Source organism: Uloborus diversus, chromosome 5 (assembly GCF_026930045.1).
Source record: "Uloborus diversus isolate 005 chromosome 5, Udiv.v.3.1, whole genome shotgun sequence".
Taxonomy (NCBI): domain Eukaryota; kingdom Metazoa; phylum Arthropoda; class Arachnida; order Araneae; family Uloboridae; genus Uloborus; species Uloborus diversus.
The window spans coordinates 176948121-176976079 of NC_072735.1; the positions used below are offsets into that span (position 1 = coordinate 176948121).

Here is a 27959-nt window from a genome sequence, read left to right on the forward strand (position 1 = left end):
GAGATTATTTCATCGGATCTTTTGGATTCGTGCTTTCGCGCCATAACTCTTTTGAATTTGCCGATCACCCTTAAACGCTTCAACCTTAGCTACGGGCCTCGACTTACTAATTTGTTACATTTCTTTTACTATTTTATAACTGAGATCGAACAAAACACTATATTTCTATTTTTATTTGAAACTGATTAATTGAAAATGTTAGGCAACAAAATCGTTTGCTGACAGTTGTTATTAGTTAAGTTCAAAAGCAAGCAAACTAGGGGACGGCTACAGAAAGTTCCCGACTCCAACTCATTTACCTCAAAATCTATCTGACTCCGACTCTTCGACTCCGACTCCGACTCCACAGCCCTGATTTCAAGTAAGTTGGTCTTGAATTAAACTAATGCTTTGAATTGAGGAAAGCTAAGTTTTTGCCTTAAATAATAATTATTATTTAAAAAAAGATGTTTAAATGAAGGTTTAGCAAGTAAATCGTTAATTAATAAAACATCACTTTGTGGACTTTAGTTACTACTATAACTACTTTTCCTCCATGATCATACGAAACACAGATTAGAAGTGAAGTGACATGCTAGGTGAAACTATTTCCGGTTCCGGTTTCTTTTTGCCTTCTAGAAAAATAGTAAACAGAACTTTTCGCGTCGTCATGTCAGGGCACGGACATAGTCATGGACATTGCGAACATGAAGCACAAGAACAACCCAATGATTTAGGAATTGAATACAGCTTGTTTACTAGAATTGATACTGAAAATGTACAATGCTTGAATGAAGTTGAGGAAGGATCTGGGAAGAAAGTTTTTAAACCCTGGGAAAAGCGATTGGATACGGACCATGTTTGTATAAAAATTTTGTGTTCATTAGTTTATAATTGACTTTTTAATCACTATAAAAGAGGGGGGGGGGGAGGGGTATTCTATTTTTATTCCAAAGTTATGTTCAACTTACCCCTTCCCTCCTCTTTATATGTAGTGTTAGTGTCGTGGTCTGGGAGTAATTTTCATGTAGTTCTCGAACAGCTGATAAATTTTGGATTCATCTCATTTCACGTAACAATTTCGGAAGGGTACCAAAAGTGGTCCTCAGTGGTGAAAAGGTTCAGAACCACTGGTCTAATCGTTGATAAAGGACATGAATTAAATGCATTTTACATTAATTTTTAGAATTTTCACCTCCTGTAATACGGGTTTATGACGGCATTACAGATTATTGTTGAAATTCTTTGTATAAAAATATATGCTCAAATAAATCTATCTTAATATATAAAAATCAATGTCCTGAGATAATATATATACATATATATATACATATATATATATATATATCAACGCACAGCCGAAACCGCTGAAGCTTCAGACTTGAAATTTGGCAGGCATGTCCGCATGATTACGAAAGTAACCACTAAGAAAGGATTTTTCGAAATCTCAATTAGTTCGGGAGAAATTAATTAAAACCTCTTAATTTCTGCGAAATTAAAACCTGTCATTGAATTCAAATCCCTTATTTTCGAAGGCTTTCCTCCATTCAAATCATTATTCAGTGCTTCATCTCAACTTTTGGTCGATAGCGAACTATACATTTGATATCGTTTTTGTTTCTCACGTGATTCTTCGAGGCTTTTCTCAAGTCAAATCATAATGTTTCTGTCTTTTGCTTTTATTTTTTCAAAACTAGAAACGAAGTTTTTAAGAACATCATCACAGGCGGACTATCCTTTTGAATTTAGAAGGGTGCAGTTTCCTGTTAAAGTTTGCTTTGCAATAACCATTAATAAGTCACAAGGACAGACATTAAAAGTAGCAGGGATCGATTTAAGAGAAGACCTTTTTTCACACGACCAATGTTATGTAGCTTGCTCCAAAGCCAGTTCATCAGGCAGTTTAATAATTTTAGCACCAGAAAAAAAAACTAAAAATGTTGTATACAAAGAAGTTCTAGCTTAAACATAGGTATAACAATAAAATGTGGATGACCTGTGTTTGCAAAGATAATCAATACTTTAAAAGGATCGTTAATAACAGTTAAAGATCGGTTAAGGACAAGGGCATATATATATATAAGGAGTCCAGGGTCCCCGGGATCCTCCCCAAATTAGAAAAAGTTATAGGTAATAAGTAATTATTATAGGGGATTTTCGAAACTAGGTGGACCAAGCACTGTTAATCCCTGCTAATTCCATTATCCGAGCAATGTCAGGTACGGGAATGCTAGTCATGTATAAAAATCATTAAAATGTGGTAACTCTTGATCCAGTCCAATTTTTAGAAAAATTATCAGTCCAATAACACATAGGAAGAAGGGAGGTTTTTTTTTCCGAACAAAACTGATCTGGTCACTCATTTATATGTGCGTAAGTAATGTTGATAAAAAAAAATCAGAATGTAGGTATGAAGAAGAAATAGGGAAGAGTAAGGTTTCAACTACAATGAACTCAAAATTATCCATGGGTGGCTTATCAGAGGCCTTTCACACTTTCAAAAAAAAAATTCTGTTTTTGGAGATGAATGTGGATAAATGTGCACATTTTAGCTTGGTGCAAAATCTATGTAAAGACAGTCTTATTACTTTCTTACCCCTCCTTTTGTGTTACATCAAACCTTCCAAGATCACAGAAACTTGACTAGCAAGGGTGCCCATATGCAAAATTTTCAGGGGGGCAAAGATATTTTCCCCATAGAAACCAATTTTAATACAGATTAGATATTAACATTTGACATTTTTAATAACTTATTCATTAATTGCTGGAGAAGAAATGTTTTTACATTTTTGCAAAGGAAAAAGTACTAAACGCAAGGAAGTTCTCATTTCAAAGGGGGGCTTGAGCTCCCCCCCATATGGGTGTACTTGCTGACCAGTTGAAACTTGGTTTTATATTTACGCTACTTACTGCTTTAGATCTATGCTCTACTTACTACTTTAGATCTACATTATTTATGTGCATAAACAAGTGACCAACCAGTCTTGAAAGAATTAACCTCCCCTCCCTTATGGGTTTTTGGAGTAACCTGACTTGATCTGCTGCAGTAAATCTGTTTGCACGATTTGTCCGCATATGTGTGTAATCCGGTGCAATAAGGAGTGATCCTTTTTTAGCACTTTTATTATACTTGGCCTGACGGTCATTGAGTAATGGTAATCCGAGATCTGCTTTTGCTTATATTTCAGCAACTAGATTACTTACAGACTTCTGGATTTCACTAAATGATTTGCCTAATCTTAAGATACATCTTAACGCGGAAAAATTAAAATTCTGGAATGAAATTATTATTTCCGTTAGGATGGAAAATAGCAAATTTCATGTCATTTTCCCGTTAAATGTTTAAATATAAAACCCATTGTCACACATTTTGTTGCCTTGCAACAGTAATGTTGAAAGCAATCATAATAAAAATTTTGAATCAAGGCTTCTCTGAAGCAAGGATGAAATTAGCAAGCATAAATCCTAGAGAGGAACAAGGATTACATTCTAGTGCCAACTGCTTCAAGTTTTAGGCATGTGTATAGTTTTTTTTCACTATACCGAGCATTTATATGAAAAAATAAGGTGAAGTTTCGTGATGGTTAAAGTATTCTATTTCTGAAATACATTTATACTGAAAAGAATAAAGTAACAATGTTTTAAAAAGTACTAAGCACTTTTCATAACACCCTCAAAAGGACAAAATAACCTTTCTGGGTCAGAAAGGACAGTTTAAGAATTCCTGTAGTTTTCGAAAATTCCAAGAAAATGACACCACAAAGGAAGAAAAGTGCGGCTCAAGTCATTTCAAACCAAACTTTCCCAATAAGAAAAATATGCATGTTTCAACACTCAAAGTTACGATTGAAAGCTAGATAATGATAAAATATTTTCTTCATGACTTGAGCCACACTTTTCTTCATCTGTGGTGTCATTTTCTTGGAATTTTCAAAAGCTACAGGAATTCTTAAACTCCTTTCTGACCCAGAAAGATTATTTTGTCCTTTTGAGGGCATTATGGAAAGTGCTTAGTATTTTTAAAAAAATTCTGTTATTTAGCTTTTACATGCATTTTTACTCGCACTCTTATCGTTATAGCTATAATATGCGAGTGTTATTTATTGTTCAAAGGCTATTGTGTACGTTAGCATCGTTTTTACCAAATTTGCGTTATCCGCTATATTGTATATTCAAATATGTTATGCTGTTCAGATCCATGAAAGCAAATACATAATAGGGTCTCTAAATGACCAGGTCTGTCATTTAGAACCCTAGCCCTCAGTTTAAATTGGCTCTGTTTAAACTTGAAAATGGCCTGTAAAGATGTAGTATTTTTTAAATTAATAATATCTTTTAAATTTGTATTTCTCATTTTATTATTTCAGTTTGTTGAAAGTGATGTTGATGAAGAGCTGCTGTTTAATGTACCGTAAGTATTCAACACAGACTGTTAAGTTTTCCTTAAAGCTTAAACTGTTTGTAATAATTTTTTAACCTAACAATTTTCACTTTTCATTTCTTTTTTCTTCACTTTCCTTAGAGTTCAAATATTGTTTATTTCCATACCAACATCTGTATTGAATGTTTTTCATTTTAGTTTCATAAATAAAAGTTTAAAAAATTTAGTTATTTTTGAAAAATCTAAAAGGTGTTTTGAAAATGTTTATCTTATGTTCGAACAATATTTTTCTAAACACAAAAAAAAAAAAAAAAAAAAAAGAGAAAAATGTATATTCCATGTGTCTGTGAAACTGCAGGCACTCTGTATGGTCTATTTCAACAGTCAGCACACACATAATGCACAGACATATTTGCATCGCAAATTTTTCGTTGTAGAAAAAAGCACCCGTTCTATTTTGTAAAAGATAAGTAATAAAAGTTTGTAACCAAAGCCATTGTTCGAAACTTTTTAAATGCAAGCATTAAATATTACATTTCTTAAAACTTATTTGTTTTCTTGTTGAAAATGTAATTTAGCAAATATCAGAACTGCTCTTCAATATCCGAATTTGAGGAGCATTGCTGCTCCTTGAAGTAAATCTTATTTCCCACTCTGATGGTTATTATTTTCATACTTATTGACTCTTTAATGCATTAAATATTTTTTAAAACATGGTTTGTAACAAGAATTAATGTACAACAGCATTACTGCCATGTTTTCATCATGTAAAGAAGCGATCCTCAACCGGTGGTCTAAAGTACCAACATTCGGCTGCAGAAAAATTTGACCGGTACTCTAGAGATTTTTCCTCTTACACAGTATTCTTTCAAAATTATTGAACATTTTTTTTTATGAGAGATAAAAACCTCAGCCTTTTATGAAAAGTTTTCACAAGTGTTCAACGGTCCTCAGGGCAATATTTTTTCTTTTTCAAGGAGAAAAAAAAAACCTCTCCTTTGTATGTGAAACAAATTAATGTGTTTTTAATGGTCTGCAATTTGCAATTTTTTTTTTTTTTTGTAAAATAAATAAAAGAAAAGAGAGGAAAGAACATGATTGGTCTACAAATTTTCAAATGCACCTGCCAGTCTGCAGGTCAAAAAGGTTGAGAAACGCTGATGTAGAAGGACTCTTAAAATGTAATAACGCATTCTTACATTATTACAGACAGTCTGAAAACCCATAGACTAATAATAAGAGTAGACCGAGCTATGGCAACCCTTTTGCTGCTCATAAACCAAACCATGTGACTGGTGGATATCCTAGCAACAGCGGGCGTTAATCGTAGCAGACGATCAACGCCAGCGCGAAATAAAATAATTGATGGAACACGGAAGAATGATCTTTTATGGAGTCCGATTTGTAAATTTGTTATTCTAAGTTGTAAATATTTTGTTAATATAGTGAGTTTTTCATTTAGATAGCATTGTGCATTTTCTTTAGTCAATTTCAATAACTCTCTAAGCAATTAAAGATGCAAGCGACCAAGAAGAATCGGCAAACGGTAAGATTTTTGCCTACAGTTTCAATTTAAGATACCGATTAGTACATTTTTGCGTTAACGCAAAACATTTACGCCATTTCGTTCACGCCAACGCTGACAGCTCCAAATGAAATAAAAGTTACCGAAAACTGATCAAAAACTATTACTAGTGTCAAAATAATGCATAACAAAAAGAAAAACAGTTCAATCTCTGCACCTGGAAGGTTTTTTTAATGAAAACGCATTGTCATAAAATACATGTCGAGGGCCAAACTATAGATAATGCTGCCATCTAGCAACCATGCTGCCCAAGTCTTTGCCAAGCCCTTCCACTAGTCACATGATACATCTATGAACCAATTTTCTTCATCAGCAAGAATGAGAAAGCTCGGTCTACTCTTATTATTAGTCTATGTGAAAACCATATGTCTGTTTTAAGTTGCATGTAGTGCGGAATGGGACTATTCGGCACAACCATTTCGGCGCGGCCCATTTCAATACGACCGGTTCAAAAATCGAAATTGTCAGCATGTAAATCTGCCAAACATTACTTCAAAATTCAAGATATCATTTGTTTTTTTAAGTTTTGTAAAAAGTTTTATGAAGTAATATTTTTAAAGGTGTATTTTGTTTTCTTTTTTATTATTAGTTGATAACATGTAAGTTTAAAAACATCTTCATAATTTTTCGAAGTAGATAAGTTAGGAAACAGCATTGACATTTTTCTATGAAATGTAAATATAAAACTCATTCAATTTAAATTGATTTTTTTTTTTCGTTGCTGATCATTCATTTGTGCACTTACTTAAATATCTTTTCTGTAAAAAATTTAAAAATGTCAACTAATAATAAGATGAATTTTTTATATTTTTTATTGGAAAAAGTTAACGTGTTGAGAAACTCACACGTGTAACCCTGCTCTCTACAAAGTTAAGTTGTGTAAAGTGCTTTGAACACAGGATAGACAAGAAAAAACTTTATTATGTAAAGATTATTTATTGCTTTTAAGTTTCATAAAGACTAGTATAATGAACAAAAAATATTTTAAATTTTTTTAAAAATAAAAATAAAATATTTTGTGTCTTTTTAGTTCCTGTAACTGTTCTATAGCACTAAACTGTCAACTGACTATTTCGTAACAAAAAAAAAGGCAATAATAAAAATAATAATAATAATAAAAATTAAAAAAAAAAAAAGTAATTTACAAAAAATTTATAAATTGAGTACAGAAAAATAATAGTGTTTAGAACTAACTTTAAAAAATAAATGATTTTTTAGTCAATAAAAAAAATCAAACAATGCCCTAAATTTACCTTGATGTCCGTACATGGGTTTGTAATAGTTAAGTCGAGCTTTTTGGTTAGTTTGAAACGTGTTTTCACGTGAAGAAGACTTATGAAATTATTTCCAATAGCTGCAGCAACAAAGAAGTAATCACCACAGAAACACAAAACGGTTCAGCATTAATAAAAAAATATAAAAAAATAGACAAAGAGGTAGGACTGGTATTGGCATTATTTGCTAATTTTTCAAGATATTTTCTTTTATGTTATCGCAGTAAAACATACGTGGATCACATATGCCCCCTCTTTTCCCCCACTGTAAATTTTAAAATAAAAACTAGCTTCTAGAGCGCTAAATTCACATTCTTCTTCCAGAAATCTTTTTCCTTCTTTGAACTAAAATTTCTGAAATTCATAAAGTTCAGAATGCAAAAATCTGGCGCCGAAACGGTCAGCGCCGAATCGTAACAAACCCCATGTAGTGCTAGTACATACTATTTAACAAAACAATATTCTAAATTTTTATTTCAACTACTATTATACAATGTTTCTCTAACATTTTGGTTTAAAAACAGATTGCTCTTTGTCCTTCAACTTTTATACTTTCACTTTTAATTCATTAAAAACTCACCGTGTCAAGTTGGTCTCTAGTTTCTTTTTTTTTTTTAATGAAATGTATAGACATGGACTTAGCTCGCAATTTTTGAATGAAATACTTTTAATAAATAAAAAGTCTCAAAATTTTAAAATCTTGCTTTGAGAATATTTTTACAAGGTTTTGCTTTGAAATATATACAGCAATGTAAAAAATAAATTCATTAATTAAAAAAGAAATATTGCAAATAAATAAAAAAATAATACAGGCACATGTTTTGGGTTACATTAAAAGCTTATTTTCAATGCAAAAAGTTATAACCTTATAAGTGAAAAGCTATCCAACAAAAGCTTTTAATGTTATTATACATGTATATACGTATATATCGTTGCCTCAAAGCAACAGTAGAATATCTTGTTGTTATTCCTGCGATTACATGTCTTGCTGTTGGTTTGAGGCGACGATGCATATGCATTTTAGTACAAAGATATGTATTTATGTTTGGTCTGTTTGTTTCTCATTCTTACTTTTATTTCCCCAGATTTACAGGTATTGTAAAATTGAAAGGAATAATTGTTGTTGGAGGAGAAGATACTACACATCCATCAAAGATGAAATTGTATGTACTCATTATATTATGACAAGATTTTAAATGATTTAATATTCAGTCCAGTTTGAAATTTTCAATTACTTGATTTATTACAAATATTTTAAGCTAGAAAAAAAAATCATACATTTTTCTTTTACATCAGTATGATAAAATATCCAAATGATATTCTATCACCCTTTTTTAGTCAAGTGAATTACACGTTGTGCCCATCAGATTTTTTGTTTTGTATAATAGGGGTCATCGTCTATAGTTAGGGCAACCTAGCCTGCCAATGTTGTAATGCTCTGATTAGGATCTGCGCAGCCTTCACAATGCTGCCAGTTTAGTTTTGCGATACCTCAAGTATATCAGAGTATCTTATAGCTACTTTATTACAAATGAAGTAATATTCAAATACATCTACGGTAAATGTTGCTTAATGTGATCACGGTTACTGTTATCATTCGCTTAATGTTATCTCAGAATCACGCAGTTCCGGAACACTTGTATATTAACATGTGTTTAAAAAGTCAGATATTATAATCATTCTTCATTTATTGTAATCACTTTTTCATAAACCTTCAATATTTTCCCCTTTTCTGTTCCTCAATCAACAGAAATACAAAAGCAAATCCTGGGAAGATTAACTTTCTGTGTGGCATTTTGTGGTTTTCAATAGCCATGTAATTTTTTTCTAGAAAAGTAACAACAAAAAGTTTGTTCTCAATGGCCACAGGCTTCTTCTAAGATACCTTTTGTTTGCACATGCAAAAATTCTGTCGTTGGACTTGTTGCTGATGGTGATCTCTTCCCATAAGAGAGAATTAATGTAGCTTCCAGTAACACAAGTTCTCTTTTTATCAGTAAAGCAGAAGAAATTTTCTCCCTGTCCAGTTATAGTAAAAACTTTACTTTAAACGGTCTAACATTTTAGCAAACGCAATGATTTAACTGTCAAGGTAAAAATAATGAGAAAAAACGCAATGATTTAACTGTCAAGGAAAAAATTAACATTTTAAAATGCTTTGACAATTTAACCATGATGAATGAAAGAAATACTGCAGTACAGGTAAAACTTTCTCAGCAATTATTTTGTTAATAAAATTAGTTAATAAAAGTCAATAAAAAAATCATGGCAAGATTGAAAACAAAGCGAAATGAAAGTTTAAACTGCAAGCAAAACCGTGCTGGAAAAAATGCTGAAGTTGCATCTGCTTGAAACTGGTTTACAAATATCAGGGAAAAGGATTCGTGAGCAAATGGCCCGTTAATATGGCAAAAAGCAGAAGATCTTTCTTTAAAAATGGGCAAAAAAGTCTTTGTAGCATCTGACTTTTGGTTCAATCGGTAGAAAAAAACATCTATCTGCTAATTTATAATTTGACACTGCGTTTAGTTGAGTCATAATTACTTTAACTTGCAGTTGTAAAAATAAGTGCTTCTTAATTGAAAAATATCATCAATTTGTGTGTCCTGGCTTCTTTTGGTTATTGTTATCACATTGTATGTGTCCTAAAGTGATCCCATTAAGCCCTAGCACATACTGTACTTTTAAAATAAAATAGCAACTACATTTTTTTTCGAAATGTAGTCACTACTTAACTTCTTTTAGGAAATGAATTTGGCTGGAGTTTTCAATTTACAATCATGTTTTTAAAATAATTTAGAACAATAAAATAGCTCATTTAAACATGGGAGATTACAGTGGCCGCCGCTTATATGAATCACGTTCGTTGTCAACAGTTTTGATTCCATAACGCGGCTGATTCAATAAAGCGACTCATTCAAGAAAGCTGGATTTTGTTCTGTTTTTGCCAATTTGACTCATTTAAAGCGATTGATTCAATTAACCGGCATCCACTGTATTGAGAGTTCTTTATACAGGTCAGTGGAGCCAATTTTTCATAGTTCAACAAGTGCTAGAAATTTATCAATTGCTTGTGATTTAGTTAGGTATTTAAAGAACTTGAATTTCCTATAAGTAATATCTATCTAGAATTACAAATTGCTGTAGTTAAAGGGGAACACAAGGGTAAAATCGGGTAAGAAGCAATGATTGAGGGCTGGAGAAAATCTAGATTTTTTTGCAATTTACAATCCAAAAATTTCAGGATTTTCTATTCTCTCCTATGTATAATCTCATCATTCATATTTGTAAGTTGTTGCTCCTCAAAAATACAATGAAAAAACACATTAGTGCAACTTTATATTTGTGTTTTATCAGTGGTTTTGTAGATACAGTGAGACCTGTGTAAGTTGACCACTTGTGGTGCAGTACTGTGGTGGTCAACTTACACAGTGTCAGCTCATAAAGGGTGGAAGTGATTTTTTTAATCTTTTGTCATTTCTTGCATCATGTTTTCATTTTTTAGCCTACTTTCCCAGTAAAAGTCAGAAAAAGAAGAAAAAAGCATGAAAGAAGGCTCAAGGCATCTTAAAAATATCGTGAAAAACAAAAAAAATGTCAAAAATAATTAAAATAAATAAATATCGAAAAATTAAAAATTGGAAAGTAGGGTATTGAGATGGGGAAAAATGACTGTCGGTCTGTCTGTCTGTCCCCCCCTAATAACTTTTGAATGAATAGTCCGATTCGAAAAAACTTTTTTTTGTTCGAAAGATCTCGGCGAGAACATCTTATTCCCATATTTTACTTTTTGATTTGAACTATTTTTTGTTCAATTTTGAACAGTTCAAAAAAACTTAACATTAGCGTCTACGGGGAAATTCAAGGCAATTCCGAACTGTGAGGTGAATTTGCTTCAAACAAACTTTGTAGGAAAAAGCTTTTGATGAAAAACTTGTATGTAAAATATCTTTTTTATTTGAACAATTTTCCGTTTAATTTTGAACAGTTCAAATCCCTTAACAATATCGCTTACGGGGAACTGAAAGTCAATGTAGATTCTGTACTTGAAGGCGGATTTACTTCAAACAAATTTTGTTGGAAATAACTCTTGACGCCAAACTCCAGAGTTTGACTCCGAGAATTTAGGGGCACTTGACTCCGACTCCTGTGCCCAACAATTAATCGGACTCGGACTCTCTGACTTCGTAGCTTTGGCAAAAATTTACACACGGAGGACAAATCACTGACTCCGATTCTTAAATATTCGACTCCGACTCCTTTATCTCAAAATGAGATTGACTCCGACTCCGCAGCTATGGTTTTAACTGTAAAATAATTATTGTTGATATGAATTGTTCTTATTTTTACTCTAAAGTTTCAATTTAGGTACTCAGTTTTTGGCGAATAAACTCGAAGTCATTTATGTTTCTGCATGAGGCGCATATTCGCAGACAATTTTTTTTTTTTTGACAATGAAAATTATTTCTTTAAGTTGACATTTAATTTTATTTTACTTTTTTGTTTTGGTAAGTGCATTAATTCATTTAAAAAAAAGTTTTTGGCAACAGGGGAAAAAGATGTTTTTTTTTTTTTTGATATGATGTATTTATTTTAATTAGCTTATTAATTTTAATTACTATTTTTTCGTTTTGAAAGCTGTTAAAGATTTTTTTTAATGGAAAAAAGTGTATTAGCTGCTTTGTTTAAAAGTTGCTGCTATTTTATTTGTTCGTTTTTTTTTCTTTTTTTTTACGCATCTAATTTTTTTAGATGAGTGAGGAATATTTTATTCCTAGAAATCAGCTTAAAGTATTTTAAAAATATGTTTGAAAAAATTTGCAACTTTAGCTATTTTTGAGAATATTGATCAGGTACTAGAAAGTAGTATGGGTATAAGGGAAAGTAAGCTCGTCTAGTTCTAGACAGAACTTGTTGACTAATTGACACTTACTCTTTCTGTTTAACTTACTCTTTCTGTTTAACTCACTCTTATTGTTTAACATTACTTTGAAACAATAATTAAAAAAGTTATTTAAATATTTTTTTTTCCCTTGTATTTACCATATTAGACACTAGTTTTAGAAATTCCATGTGTGTCAGCTAATTTTCTCTGGCTTTCTCCCTTTTCAATTAATTTTAATATTATCAATCTCAAATTCAACTAACTTTCTTTTTTGAAGCCATTTTATGTAAAACGTATAACACAAATAGCAACAAGCTGGACTCTCCTAGTTCATAAAGGCAGCTGAAAATGAAAACGTCGTGTCTCTTAATGCCTTGCACTAGAAATAAGTAACTTTACTCTTTAGCACAATTCCAGTGCTGCCACAAAACATTCCAACTGGAAGAAAAGACTTTGCACTTCTCTACTGACACCTGTTTTCATTGAACAGCGAGTAAAAAAGGCTATCTTAAATAGAACAACAAAAGAAAACCAAGTTTGGAGAATAAAAAGTATATGCTTCTGTTTTATTTAGTTGGTAAAATGCTGGTCTGGCATCAAAGCATTAAAATTATTCTTAGAAAGCTATAAAAAAAATAATAAATAAATAAAATAATTTGTTTAATTAAGTTTTAAAAAAATAACCAAGTGGTCAACTTAAAGGTTTTTTTACAATACTCCAAACCAAATTTGGAGTACATTAGTGGTCAAGATAGGCATGTGGTCAAGTTATAGAGGTTTTCCGTTATTATATAAGATAGGACTAATTCCGTTCCCGACAAAAGTGATCAACATAGGCAGGTGGTCGACTTACAAGGGTGATCAACTTTACAGGTTTTACTGTAAATGCAAATAACCTGGTAGTAGGAACAGGGGTCGAAGTAGTCCTATATATCCTAAATTTTCAAAAAAAGCATCAAAATCGTCCTATATTTCCTATATTTTTCAAAAATGTCTTATATTTCCTATATTCCCGTTTTTTACCTTATATATCTTTTAAAAAGAACAGTAAATAAACTTTCTGACGTCTGATTTTTCGCTGAAAGTATGTGCTCAAACGAATTTCAAATTAAAAAACGCAACTGACTAAATCCTACAACAGGCATCTTCTCTCATTGGCTACAGCAATGTGATGTCACTCTATAGTGGGTGGAGTTTCGAGAACTAAGTCTGAAGTTGTTTTTAGAATTTTGCGTTTGGGGGAGGGGGCAACAGCCGTTTGTTTTGTTTTCCATTATGGTTTTCATTTTTGTTGGTATAATTTTGTGTTCAGTGTAATATTCTAATATTCTTTTTGCAATCTTTTCTTTCTGTGGAATTTTGGGATCGTGGAATGTTAGTTCCTTATGATGTTAAACTGTAGTTTGTTGTAATAAGTGGAATTATAATAGCGAAATCGGATCGCTTAACAAAATTTCGTGTGGAGTTGTTGAACCAGGAGGACATTAATTGTACAAATTTTGGTGCATGGTGCACTAAAGTAAAAGATGATTTTACCTCTTTTTGCCATTTTTGCCACTGTTCAGTGCCCATGCGCAATAGTGGATTTTCGCAATTGAGGCAGCATGCTGAAACGGTCAAGCATGAAGAAAAACGTCAGAAGGATCCTTCTCAAGCTCTGTTTGTTCTTAATACAAGTGGTAAAGGGTTCAGTTTAGATATGAAATCAAAGAACAGTGGAACTAGTACTTGGGTCATGAGTGAGGAAAGAAAAATAAAAATTATCTTTGTTCAAATTTTGTTTAATTATCTATATATATAAAAATGGAGTTTGGTAAATTTGTTCCCTAAGATCTCAGAAACTACCCGGCAGATTTGGCTGAAACTTTCACCGTTTGTTCTTTTTGGTACTGGGGAGGTTTGTAGACCAGTTCGAAAAAAATCCGATTGATAGTTCCTTTTTTATTCTAATTTGTCCAAATTTTCGCATAAATGCCCCAATATGATGGTGAAAAAATACGTGCACATATTAAAATTATGTGTCCATCGAAAGCGCTTATTTTTCTGCTGAAGATGGCATCTGTTAGAAAGTTCTAAGTTGTATGAAAAACGAGGTATGGGCTTTTTTTGTTCCATGTTCGAAGGCTTTCCTCAACCCAATTCATTATTTAGTGCATCATCTCAACTCCCAGTTCATAAGAAATGTTGAATGTTTTTGTGTTTCGTCTGACTGTTTGAGGCTTTTCTCAAGTCAAATCTTAAAGTAATGTTTTTCCCCCCAAGATTGTCTAATAATAACTAGATTTGGTTGATTATTTTCCATTTAAACGGAACTTTAGTGTAATTAATGGTTTTTTTAATTATTATTTGTGCTGATTGGATTTTTTAATCATTATCCAATCTAACAGCAGAAACCTCGCCAAAATTTATTCAGACAGATTTCAGTAGCGGATGCATTTGGCAGTTTTTTCAACTGTCGCGGTTTTTGAAGTCAAAGACTACGTAATAAAGTTTGTCAGCTTTCATCATCTAAACAAAATATCGTCAATCAAAGAATCTTTAAAAACTTTTTTACTGTAAAATAATCTAGCAACTAAATTAGGCAAATTCATAAACAGCACAAAAACTTCCATCAATGTGACTTTGTGCACAAATTCAAACCATCGCCAAATTTTACTACTTATTTTGGAAACATTTCGGATGAAATTGTTTAGTGCCATTTTATGGTGACCAAAAGTATCTTAGCATATGGCAACAATTATCTCTTTAACAAAAATTAGTAACATACCGTTTTACCAAGAAAGGAGGGGGAGCATTATCCAAAGCATCCCAAAACGATTCCCGCAAATTCGGCAACATTTTAAATCGCACCAAGAACCCACAATAATTGAAAATTTCCAAAATAACTAAAGCAAGTTTAAAGGGATCACTGGGCGCGCGGCTACATTTTTTAAACAGTTCGTTCTTCAATAGCCATACAGAGAAAGTAAGACTCCATGTAAAAAAAATAAGTATTAATTGATAAATCTTTTTAAACATGTGAAGTTTAATTTCATATTTCGGAAATTCTTCAAATTTGTATACGCTTAAATTTCGTGTTTTCGTTTCTAAATGAATACTATTTTGCTCTTTTTACATACTGCTACTTTAGTTTTATGAGTAAGAAAGAAGCTAGATTTTAAATCACGTCAAAAAGGTGTGTTTTAAGTTCTTTCACTTAAAACAGAAAACAAATGCAAGTAACGATTGTTTCTCATAATTATTGCTAACCCAGGCAACGCCGGGTATTTTTGCTAGTTTAGTATATAAAGTACACTGTTTTTTCAAAAATTATTGTTTCAATTACAGGAAAGTCATTTCAGATGTAAGTTATAATTTTGTTTGAGGTTTTTTTTTAAACAAAATCATTGATAAGAATAACTGAATAACATATATGTATTATTTCGTTTTTCATAGCAAAATTATTCATATAATGTGTCCTATATTTTTTGTGGTCCTATATGTGACAATTCGGTCACTTCTATCCCTGTAGGAACTTCGTTTTAGCTTTGGCTTCGGGGGGGGGGGGGGAAATGTAGGTGCAACACTTAAGAAATTACTGTGGCAATTTTCTGGGGTTTTGAACTAGACTGACAAACATCCCTGATTATGTATCATTTGAAAACAAATTTATTTGCTGTATTTCAAAGAAAATATTTTTTTTTTAAATGAAAGTTTGCTTTCTAAAAAGTAGTAGAATAATTATACATTTATTGTCATACATTTGTTCTCTTCAGGTTTAAAAATAGACCTAATATAAACTTTGATGATGTTTCAAGTGAAGCAGATGAAGAATTTGAAATGCAGCCAGATTTAACAGGAACTTTAGAATATCCCATTAAGTAAGATCTTATGTCAAAGAAATATATATGTCTAGTTTATCTTGATTATCAATGGTTTTTAAATTTAATGCTTCATATCTTATATTCATGTTTCATACAATATCAAAATTTTATTTTTTATTTTAGTCAAGATTTTGCAAAAGTATTTTGCTTACAGTTTGTTTTCAAAAATCATTTATAACCGTATTCACCACATTTTTGATTTCACATTTTGCAAATCCCAAGATGTTGATAGCAGTACATAGTGCGATTTTTGTTTCTGGGCAATCAATATCATTTCCTAATTGGTTTTATCATAAACTAGCTGTGTTGCCCAGCTTTGCTCAGTCTACATTGAAAATAACCATTGTGTCAAGTGACGTATATTCAACAATCAGGCATAAATGAAAGAAAAAAAAAAAACCATCATGCAAAATTTCTCCTCCAAACAATGACGACAGATATTAAAATACTTTTAAGAAATTAAAACAAAATGAGAAAGATGGATTTAAAAAGCGTAACCATGGAAACACAAAATAAAATGGTTAAAAACTTGAATAGAGAACAGATTTTTGAACTTCATTTAATTCGCTTGTAACTTTTTTCTAATGGAGATAGAGGGTTAAACTTTCGACCATAGGTCGAGTTAGATCTGGAGTAAAAAAAGCAGCTCTTTTGAATGGTTTCGAAACGAAAACTGTGGGACCATTCCTTCGCTTTTATTGATAGATTTAATGAGAAAAGTAGTGCATAAATTTTAGCTAAGCCTAAACAAATTAGAGCTAAAAACGAAAATAACTCCCCTATATAACTAAGTTAGAACATTGAAACAAATTGCATAAAACGCGGAAAAGTCTACCCTTTCCAACGATATATAATATTAACATATTCAAGTATTTTTTCACCCCCATATTCCAAAATCAAAACAAATTGTGAAAATTTTAGCGAAATCGTCTGGGTAGTTCTCGAGTTTTGCGAGTTCAAACACACAGACGCTTTTTGGACACTTCATTTTATACTATGTAGAGAAACATGGAAAAACTTTTTTTTTTTGTGTGTGTGTGTGTGTGTGTGTGTGTGCAAAAATGTTGATTTTGTGGTCAGGACATTGAAAAGAAATTTGCTTGCTGCCATTAAGGCAACATAATAATTTTTAAGTTATGCTGTATTAAAAGCTGAAGGGGATACGTACTATATTTCAAATAAAAAGTAGATTTCAACTGAAACTATAGAAATTGATATCAACCTAGAAATGTAGTTTTGGGAAATTTGCCAGTGTATGTTATGTATAACTTTTATGAATGAGTCCCCAAATCTAGTCATCGATCTAGTGTTCTTTCAAATAAGACTTTCTGACAGTTATATGAGAAAAGTTGTATTAAAAAAGTGGTAAAAAAGGAACAACAAAACATACAAGTTGCTATTTTTGGGACCACAAATTTGGAATGCTTGGGACTGCGACCTTTCCGGGTTTCAGAAATTTTCCGGATTTTGGATTCTGGCTCACAAAATAGTAAAAACTCTCCTGTCATAAGATATTTGATACGTATTTCCTGGTTTCACTAATGTTTGCGCTAAAATTATTTTATTTTTTGATCAATTTGAATGTAAGTGTACTTCTTTATGCTAAACCAAAAGTGGGAGATAAATTGCAGCCGCATGTAGTCAGTGGGTGTTGATTTTTATGATTATGCAATGTGCCAATCGATAAAGTAAATAAATCAAATTTTTACGAAACATAATTTCGTACTTTTGTTCAGCAGGCTTTGTATTACATGCAATGGGAAGAGAAAAAAATATCGTTAACCGAAAGTGGATGTTAAAAGTTTGCTTCTCAATAGGGAAGTTGCAACCTATTAAATGTTCATATTTTGGCTATTGCATATGGTTAATTGACCCTCAAAACTAAAAAATTCACCATCGCCGAATTTTAAAACACTGTGGTTGGTTTTTAATGAATTTTTAAAAATCCACGCGCAAAAGTGCGCTCTTCTGAAACGTCACCAGTCTACGTCACAGGGCGCGAATGGGCAGCCTTCCGCCGATGATCCCTTGTTTTCGCTCGGGACATTTTGAGCGCGCTGATATTTTTATTTTTTAGAAATTCAATAATCCTTTTGAACACACTATGGAGACCGGACTCGTTAAAGCACAATCTAAATAATCTTCCTCAAATAATATCAATGGTGATATTCGAATATTTCCGAGAGGATGAGAGGTTTAATGTTCCAGAAACGCGAGGAGATAAGCCTTTTACGTTTGGTCTTCGAAGTCGAATGCATATTCTTCGGTTTCTCCCATGACATGGGAACCGGTTCGCTAGCGTTTCTCTCCTACCGGACGTCACTTCCTATGCCATCTGACGTCACAGGCGCTTGAACTTTAAAAATTAATTTAAAAAAAACTACTTATCGTTTCGCAAAAATTTTTTCACCTATGATGTTCATACATGTTACTCTATCATATAAATATAAAATTGAAAAATCGAAAATTTTCCTATTGCAGAAAAAACACGAAACACGTGGCTTTGAAACAACTTTTTAAATGAGCTGATGTGTGCATCACATGACTTCGTTTTACACCAATTTGATGATAAGAATGCCTTGGAGTAAGCAAAGAAACACTTTAAATATTTCATCCTAATTTTGTTGCGAACCAACGCAAAAAAAAAAAAAACTTTTATACAGATTAATTTTCCCAATATAGGACATTTTAATGGGATTCAATGGTTAACTCTCTAAATATTGCCAATAGTGGCCAAAATAAAACCAGGTTTTTAAAAAAAAACCGCCAAATTTGTCACCAAGTTGGAGACCATAACCTTGGTGATGTATTGCCAAGTGTTTATGGGGATTGTCGAAAATGAAGAGCAAGTAATACAGCTGCAAGAGGACTTAGATCATATTACTAAGTGGGCAGATAAATGGGGTATGGCAGTTAATGTAGGGAAATGTCAAGTGCTACACTTAGGTCATGGAAATAAGCGTATGAGATATCGTTTACAGGGTTCAGTCATAAATCAGGCAGAAAATGTTATGGATCTGGGTGTCTTTATAAATCAGGACTTCAAGTTTAGTCAACAGTGCAGTATTGCTAGTAACAAAGCCAACAAAATGCTGGGGTTCATAAATAGATCTATTTCAAACAAATCTAAGAAAGTTCTTCTGCCTTTATATAGGAGTTTAGTAAGACCTCATTTGGAGTAGGCTGTTCAGTTTTGGTCGCCTTATCTGAAGAAAGATATTTTCGTATTGGAAAGGGTCCAAAGAAGGGTAACTAAATTAGTAAGGGGACTCTCAGATTTAGATTATGATACCAGACTTAATAGGCTTAACATGTATAGCCTGGAGCAAAGGAGAGTCGGAGGGGACATGATTCAGTTATTTAAATTTATCAAAATGAATTATGTAAATGGATTAAATTTTTGCGTGGAAAGTAGGACAAGGGGTCATTGTTTTAAGCTATTTAAATCTCAGGCTAACTTGGAAATCAGGAAAAACTACTACTTTAGCAGGGTGTGGGCACTTGGAATAGCTTACCGGAAGAGGCGGTAATGAGCAAGGGGGTGGATAGCTTTAAGAGGGCCATTGATCTTCATTGGGGACTAATTAATTGACTAGGACCAGCCTAGCTGGGCCCAGAGCCTGTTGCTGGTCGTCACATTTGTATTTGTAAATTATAACACCACTTGGGTTTGCATTGAAATTAACAATGATTTTTTCTCAAAAAGGTGTAAAAACCCCTTTAGAACATCCAAATGCAACGAAAATTGAAGGTGCACAACTAGACCCATCTAGGAGTCTACGTACCAAATTTCAACTTTCTAGTGCATACTGTTCTTGAATTATGAGACATACATACACACACACATACGTACGTCACGAGAAAACTCGTTGTAATTAACTCGAGGATCGTTAAAATTAATATTTTGGGCGTCTATATATTTTTAGGCATCTATCCACATCTGTTTGAGTTGAAAAAAAAAAAAAAACTCAATATTCTTTCAGGGGCGAGCAAAATGGAAATTAAGACTGATTTTTGGGTCAAAATTTTTTTGCGAATACAATACCTCCTTTACTTTGTATAAGGAAATAAAAATCAACTGAAAATACTGTTTTTGACAAGTGATTGCCGAACATTAACAATTTTAAACTTTTAAAACTGAAAAAAATATGGGGAAAACATGTTTTTTCCTATTAAAAGGATAAAGTTCCGGATTTCATGATTTTGAAATTGGCCTCTCATACTGTACCAGTTATAGTTGCAACAGTGAAGTTTCAGGGATAAAACTCTTTTCTACTTAGTTTTTGCTGCTCAAGTTAACATAAACTAATACCGTTAGACAAACAAGATTTTTTTTTTTTGGAAAATTTTACCTAGTGTAATTCATTACATGTGTTTTGAAGCTGCACTTAATGTTCATGGATGAAAATAAACTTTCCAAGTTTCTCATCTATATGAGATCTCTTTGATTAACTCTGATTGCATGGTTTTCTACCTTATTTGTTGATATTTTTAAATGCAGTGTGAAAATGAAAAAGAAATCAAAAGTAGTGTTAACTCTATTCATAGATGAATTGTCTGTTCAGTTAATTACCAATAAATTAAAGCCATACTAAACAAAAAATCAAATAAGGTTTCGAAGCAAAGAGCTAAACATGAGAAATGTATAAATATTCATGTTGAGAACAAGGAAAAATGACCCACCGATTGAAAATACAATAATAGTTTTACTATGCATCTGAAAAATAACAACATGCTGCTAGATTTCCAGGTGCAAGTGGAACACATTTTCATCTGATTTTTTATTCTTGCTAGTGGTCATGAATCTGCAGAGAGTTAATATCCTGTAATTCTTTTATTTCTGTGTACAGTTCAATTTAAAAGTTGCAATCAATGATAAAAATAAAAAGTGTCCTTATCTTGCTTGTTGCTTTTCTTTTCAGTACTGAGCAATTCAAAATGACTTCGGAAAAAACTAAAAGAGAAATTTTGAAAAACTTTAACATGATAATTTTTACACTTATTTAGCTTCGGCTTGATTTGTTAGTTTATTAATGCTTAAAATTACATTGTTGATGCAACTAACATGTAAACTTGTGTTTTAAGTTTTTAGAAGTTTTAACAATAGCAAGTAAGATTATATTTTACACCTTAAAAGCTCTGATGTGTATTTATGCAGCGTGTTATTTTGTGTATTTATTTTAATTACTAACTTTTGGAAATAGAAAAAAATACATTTTTGGTGAAACGAATGCAAGAAGTATATTTCTTTTCTTTTTTGTCATATGTGTGTTTTAATTTCTATAGGGTTGTGAAGTTCCCTAATGTGCATCACTTGACAATATATTTCCCAAAGAATTTTGGTGCAGAATCTACAAAAATTTATTACATAGGATTAAAAGGCGAATTTACTAAGGTGAGATTTTCACATTTCTTTATGTGTTTTGCTCATTTGTACATAACGCTCATCAGTAACAGTAGAACATCTAGAAATAAAAAAGCCCTTAATTTTCTGTTACTTATTATCTGTTGTTTTTTTAAAAGTTATACTTTTGTACAAGCACTTGTTTTTGCGAGCCCATCATAATCACAAAAATTTAAGATTCGCGAAATGTTTCGACTATCTGCAGATAGTCAATTTTTGGTTCTGATTATATAAGATTCGCAATATGCTCAGCTCGTAAAACCACCAATGTCTTCATTTCGGGAAAAATAAGTGCTTTACAATAGTTCAGATGATTTATATTCAAATGCTACAATATACACAAAGCATTTTGATGTGCTATGATTACTGGTTGGTTTATGCAGCGTAAATGTATAGTTTACAATAAAAATTTTCCTCTGAAGTTTATGAAAATTTTAAAATGTGCCACTCTTGACTGTTTATATCCCACCCTACCATGCACCAGTTATGCAAACTAACTTTGTGCCAATGCTGCAACAATAAAGAGTATTAAAATCACATATTTATTACTACTTGCTACATTTAAAATAATTTTTTGAGATGAACTGCTGTTGTGGTCAATAAGCAATGTGTATTTTTATTGATTGCTCTAAAATGAACTCATTTAATGTTATAAGGGTAAATCAAATATGAACGGTAATTTTTTTTATATGTTTATTGAGTAACCTTATACATAAATCATTTATTTAACATTTTTTAATATAGTCTCCTGCATGATCCAAACACTTTTGCCACCGATTTGGAAGTTTTTTATACCCTGTTCATTGAAAATTTGAGGGCGTGTGTTAAGCCAACTGCGTACGTGTTCTTCGACTTCTTCATTGCTTCCAAATTGCTGTCCTCCCTGCGATTCTTTCATAGACGCAAATAAAAAATAATCACCAGGGGATGAGTCAGGGCTACAAGGAGGGTGCTCGAGGGTTTCCCAGCCCATTTTTTCCAGGGTATCCCTTGTCAAGGCCGCAGTGTGAACCCTGGCGTTGTCATGAAGCAGTATGACATTTCTGATGGGCATGTCCCATCTTTTCTTTCGATAGGCGGTTTTTGCTGACCGTAACAAGTGGCAGTAGTGAGCTGCATTCATCATACGTCGATTGTGCAGAAAAATGATCAATAAAATTCCCTTAGAGTCAAAAAAGAAATGGTTGCTAGGATTTTTCCAGCAGAGAGACGAATTTTGGCCTTCACTGGGCAATCTACGTTCTTTCTTCTCCACTCCTTACTGGCTATTTTGGACTCGGGGGGGGGGGGGAGGTATAGTGATGTAGCCACGCCTCATCACATGTTACTATGCGCTGGAAAAAGACCTCCCCTTCTTGCTGAAATCGAGTCAGTAGCCTTTCAGTGATCTCTGACCTGCCCTGTTTTTGGACTGCAGTCAACAACCTTGGAACCCATCGAGTGTAATTTTTCTGAAACCGAGTTGATCAGTGATTATGGATTGAACATTTCCATAGCTTATACCCACTTCTAATGAAATTTCTTCAACAGTTAATCGGCGATCCCCTTCGATAAGGTGTCTAATCTTATGGATGTTGTCGTCTGTGAGGTTGATCTTGGGTGTCGATTATGACTTCTGTTTTTAACTCGCTCTTGTCCACCTTCAAATTCTCTCGTATACACACAATTCTGAGATAGTGTCGCCAAACTGTGCCTTCAAACGGGTAAAAATTTCTGACAGTTTAACCCCTTCATTGGTTAAAAACTTAATTATAATCCGTTGCGCAACAGCTGAAGGTACCTCTTGCTCGGTCATGGCTGTATTAACAGTTAAATTGCAGTCAGCGCGCACTGGTGCCGGTTCCCCACTCCTCATAAACCAAACATCTGCTCTACACAACATCATCTGGCTAGAAAGTGAAATCATAACAAAAAAATTATAGTTTATATTCGATTTACTCTCATACTTGTTAATACTTTTTATGCAAGAATTATGTTTTATAATATAATTTCAAACTCAGCCAAAGAAAGTTTTTTTAATTTAGAGATATATATTTTTTCATAAGCAAAAGTGACATAAACTAAAATCCTAGGAGCCACAGTTGATTTTTTTCTGAGTATTTCTTTTACAGAAAATTTTCGTGTGGTATGGTTGTTCCTTGTATTATTATTGGTACCTAATCAACCTTTTAACTGAAAAATAAAATAAATAAAATAAAAACTAAATGAAAAGTAAAATAAATACTAAAATAAAATTTACTGAAGCAGAAAATCCTTATCTTAAAATATTCAAAGTAAAATATTTTTTGAAATCTCAATGAAAAAAAAACTGAATATAAAACTTCAAAGAAGTTTTCTTGTTCACTTTCAAATGATTTGAAAGATATTAAATGTACTCCTGTGTATAGATAGGTACAATTCTATTTTCGTGTAATTATTACTTTGCTTGTAATTTTTTAGACAAATTTTTCTTAATGTCATTTAACTTAGTAACGTTTATGTATTTAGATAAACACTTACAAAAACATTTGTAAATGTTAGAAGGCATATATTTTGTTTTCTGCTCATTGACTCTTTAATATCAAATTTGAGTTCCAAGTACAAGGTAGTGTATCATTAACATTAAGATACATCGTTCTGTCCAAAGATACTAGTTCTCTAGAATTTCTGTTTTATTCATTAAATAAGGTGCGTTATGCTTTATAAATTTTTTAATCGGTATATTTTGAGGAGGTTTTAGAGTAGACAGCCCAGTAAATGAACACCTCAATTTTTTTGCGAAAAAATAAGGTTTTAAAACATTTTTATTAGATGAATTGGCAGTAGTAACTCCCTTCTATCCATTAACAGATAGAAAGCAACTAGAAAATGCTGTGTTTTCCCACTGGTTGGGGTGTTCATTCACTGAGTCGCGGCACTTTTTTTTTTTCATTTCAATCCCCCGAAAAGCCTTGATGCAGGGCCATAAAAATTCTCACATTTTTTTTAAAAATAACTACATAGGTCAGTCAGAAAGTTAGTTGCACTACTTCGTAAATATGTTTCGTCTGAGGCAAATTTGAAACTCTTCAGACATGTACCTTTATCATGTGACGTAGCGGCTTCCTCAAAGCGAGTTTAGTTTTTCTGCAGGGTTCGCCGATATATATCCGATATTTATTTTGAAAATATCATGATATTTTTATATTTTCAATATTCATTTTTTCAACCACAGTATTTTCAATATAAAAATTATATTAATCATAGTAATATTTTTCCTTTTTTTTTTTTGAAAATAACCAAAAAGTTATGTACTATATTTTTAAGATGTATTAATACATTATTAACATAGCAAAGTAATATAGTATTCCTTTTTTATTTTATATTCATAAAATTATTAGCAATGTAACAATTTTAATTCCGATTAAAAGTGCTTAATTTAATATTAAACTTTGGTCAGAAAAAAAGAAAATGTCCTATGGCTGTGCACCAACTAATACAGATTTTTTATTTTTCATTCATATTATAACTGTGTAAAACTAGCTAACAGAAGAAAAATGAGTAAAAAAGCTAATGCTAAATTAATTCCATTAAAACTGATTAAAATGTCAAATGAAATGCTAGATATAAATAATAAAAGAAACCTTAATTTTAAGTCTTCATGTTGTAATAACAATATAAGAAAATAAAGAGTGTTTTGAAGATGCATTTACTATTTTAAAGACTTGAGTTCGGGTTGATTGAAAATATTGGACACATATCAAAATATCCGATATATATCAAAATATGGTATATTTTCAAAAATATCATGATATTTTCGAACCCTGTGTTTTTCTGATAATCAGTCACAAACATGTCTCGGCAGCTGTAAGTAGCGTCCAAATTGGAAATGTGTTTAGGAATTTGATTTTGTGGGCAAAAAAAATGCAACTGCACTTAAATTTATGGGCAGTAGCATGAAGTGTATGATTAAAATGCAATATCACGACAAGCTATCGTAAAATGGTGCAACATGTTTGAAAATGGACGTACAAGATATTGACGACGCTGAGCGCAAGGGAAGGCCAAGTGTAGGAGGGAAGTTTTGCATCACCCTCTCTAGCCGCCTAAACCTTTCACCTCCTATCTTCCATGTTTTTTGGTCCCATGAAACAAGAACTTTCAAAGCAACGATGCCATTCAGATGACAAAGTGCACGCGACCCAACAATGGTTATCGGACATTGGACGGGATTTCTTTGCAGAAGGCATCAAAAAACTTGTATCACGCCTCAACAAATGCTTAAATAACGGAGTGGTTATGTTAAAAAGTAGATTTTGAATGGAACTTTAGGATAACAATAAAGTGAATGCAAAATTTCAATCCTTTTTTTTTTTTCTTGAGCAATGCAACTAACTTTTTGACTGACCCTCGTACATACCTCATTTAATGCGATTTTACTGTATGAGGCAGATATAATTTTTAACAACACTATAAACTTTTGAAAAGGAAAATGCGCTTACTGTCTGACCACGGATTGTATGGAAAGATAAGCATCCGTTTTACAGCCAGAAATGTACTAATCTATTAATTTTTAGCGATGTCAGCTTTTGCAGAAGCAGAGGTCTCACTCAAATGAGCGGAATATGCGCATCAAATTTTTACTTTTCCCCCTCATTAAATAGATTCGTCTTATCTGGACGTTTGAAATTTCCATACAATCTGTAGTTAGACAGTAAGTGGTCATTCACTGATCAGTCTACCCTATTTACTTATTAAAAATCTTTCTGTGATTAGAAAAGTATAATTTGAATTTTCTTGTAAAGGAAGTCCTTCGGACATCTTTTATGCTTTAAATGAAAACGTTATTTCCATTGTCAACTACTTAACGTCTACAGATTTTTAGTACCTTTAATTTTTCAGGTAGGGATTTTTTCAGTAATTACACATAATCAAGAACTGGGAAACTATTGATATGAAGAACCCAGTTGTTGTAGATGATGTTTGAGTTAAATTTAAAAAATTAGAAAGATATTAACAATAACCAGTATTTCCTGAAATTAATAATAAAATTTTCCTCGTTTAGATATAAATTATTTTAGATTAGAGTTTTTTCTACAGTTGATTTAGTTCCATGAATTCTTTTTCCAGTTAACATCTAAAAATTTCACATCCTTATTTTTTTTTTCATTGTTACATGAGTCGTTGAGTGCAAAAGAATTGTAAGTCAATAAAACAGTATTTTGAGTAATTGAATGGTTTCGTAGCCACTTTGCACAAAACACTACCGCTACTTCGTTTTACGATTATTGTCTATCAGTAAATGATTGAACCCACAGGTACACGTGCAGTAGAATGAAGTTAAAATAAATTTTTGATGGTGCAAATACAAAATTATATATATAAAAAAAACAACTTACACCAGTTTTGCTCTCAGTGACTCACTTATCTTTTTACACTATGTTTAAGACTATAGTCACATCATTAAATTTTCCATTCATAGCACACAGGCAGTGTTTTCCGCATGAAACGTACACTGGTAAAAAAAAAAATTCGTGTTGAAGTACTACATAAATGGAATCCCTAATTTTTACAACTAATATAATTAAATGGTCATATTTTTTACAAGCTACAAGGTATAACTGATTTGTTATGCCAAGGATTCTAAAATATTGCAAAAATTGAATGTAAAATGTTCAATGATGTACATGTAATGTAGTTGTTTTGTTATTACCATATTAGAAATTAAAAAAAAAAAAAAATCAAAATTATATGATTGCAATAGAAATGCCTAATGTGATAAGTTAATCTGATTAATAGCCCTGTATTGAAAGCTTTGTAATTTAAAATTAGTTTTAATTATCAAAAGAGTTTGGAGAAAATGTAATTTTTAACTATCAAACTGTACCAAGATTTTTTTCTTTTCAGTTACCACGACAAGAAATAACCATTTGCACCTATGAATCAGCTCCAAATCCATGTGATCACAAAACAAAACTCTTTGATCCTGTTCCACATCAAATTCGATAAAATGAATCCTTTTGTAATTTATTTGTATATTTTTATATATGTATGTGCTGATCTTGGCATTATTAACATTTATACGAGTAAATAAGGTAAAATACTTGCCTGTAGCTAATTTTATTTTTCTTACTGATATATTTGTGCAATTAAATTGGTTCTTACTTTATAATGTGACCAAACCTAAAATGACTTTTTTATTTTGTTTAAAAATTTTTTTGTTCAGTTGCATTGAATCTACAATAACTATTGTTAAGGGTTCTGATGGGAAGAAGACTGAGGGACTGAAGTAGGTAGGAGGGTTTGTAAAATTGTGACTTTAAGGCGGGAGGGGGGGGGGGGAGACAAATTTACGACATCATTTATGGACAACCCTTAACTTAATATTTTATTTTGCCTTCTTTAAAAAGGCGTAAGATAAGAGAGAAAGCATTTTCCCAACTTTACTTGTGAAGATAACATATTAGTCTCTTGAGCCTGAAAAGTTTACAATTTGCTAGAAGTATATTGTCCTCAGACAACTGTCCAAACATCAATGCCTCTTTCAGATGCAAAGAATTCACAATTGATAACAATTGAAATTGAAATTTTTGGAATTAATAACTATATATATAATTAAAACCTCTTATG

At 31.9% G+C, this 27959-nt stretch overlaps 1 protein-coding gene across 2 annotated transcripts; it reads left to right on the forward strand.

Annotated features, from left to right (window-relative positions):
- Nucleotides 1–611: 611 nt before the first annotated feature.
- LOC129222353 (PITH domain-containing protein GA19395-like) lies at nucleotides 612–27447 on the forward strand. 2 transcript variants are annotated; one of them, XM_054856848.1, is made up of 6 exons: nucleotides 612–838; nucleotides 4347–4390; nucleotides 8305–8382; nucleotides 15860–15964; nucleotides 21254–21362; nucleotides 27237–27447. In XM_054856848.1, the coding sequence occupies exons 1-6, from the start codon at nucleotides 650–652 to the stop codon at nucleotides 27336–27338; spliced, it is 627 nt and encodes a 208-aa protein (XP_054712823.1). In that variant the 5' UTR covers nucleotides 612–649; the 3' UTR covers nucleotides 27339–27447. The 2 variants fall into 2 exon arrangements, with proteins under 2 accessions (XP_054712823.1, XP_054712824.1); XM_054856849.1 differs by having other exon boundaries at nucleotides 746–842.
- The last annotated feature ends 512 nt before the right edge of the window (nucleotides 27448–27959 follow it).

Coding starts and splice junctions, on each gene's coding strand:
- LOC129222353 (XM_054856848.1), top strand. CDS start 650: ATGTCAGGGCACGGACATAGTCATGGACATTGCGAACATGAAGCACAA. Junction 8,383..15,859: donor CATCCATCAAAGATGAAATT/GTATGTACTCAT, acceptor TGTTCTCTTCAG/GTTTAAAAATAGACCTAATA. Junction 21,363..27,236: donor TAAAAGGCGAATTTACTAAG/GTGAGATTTTCA, acceptor TTTTCTTTTCAG/TTACCACGACAAGAAATAAC.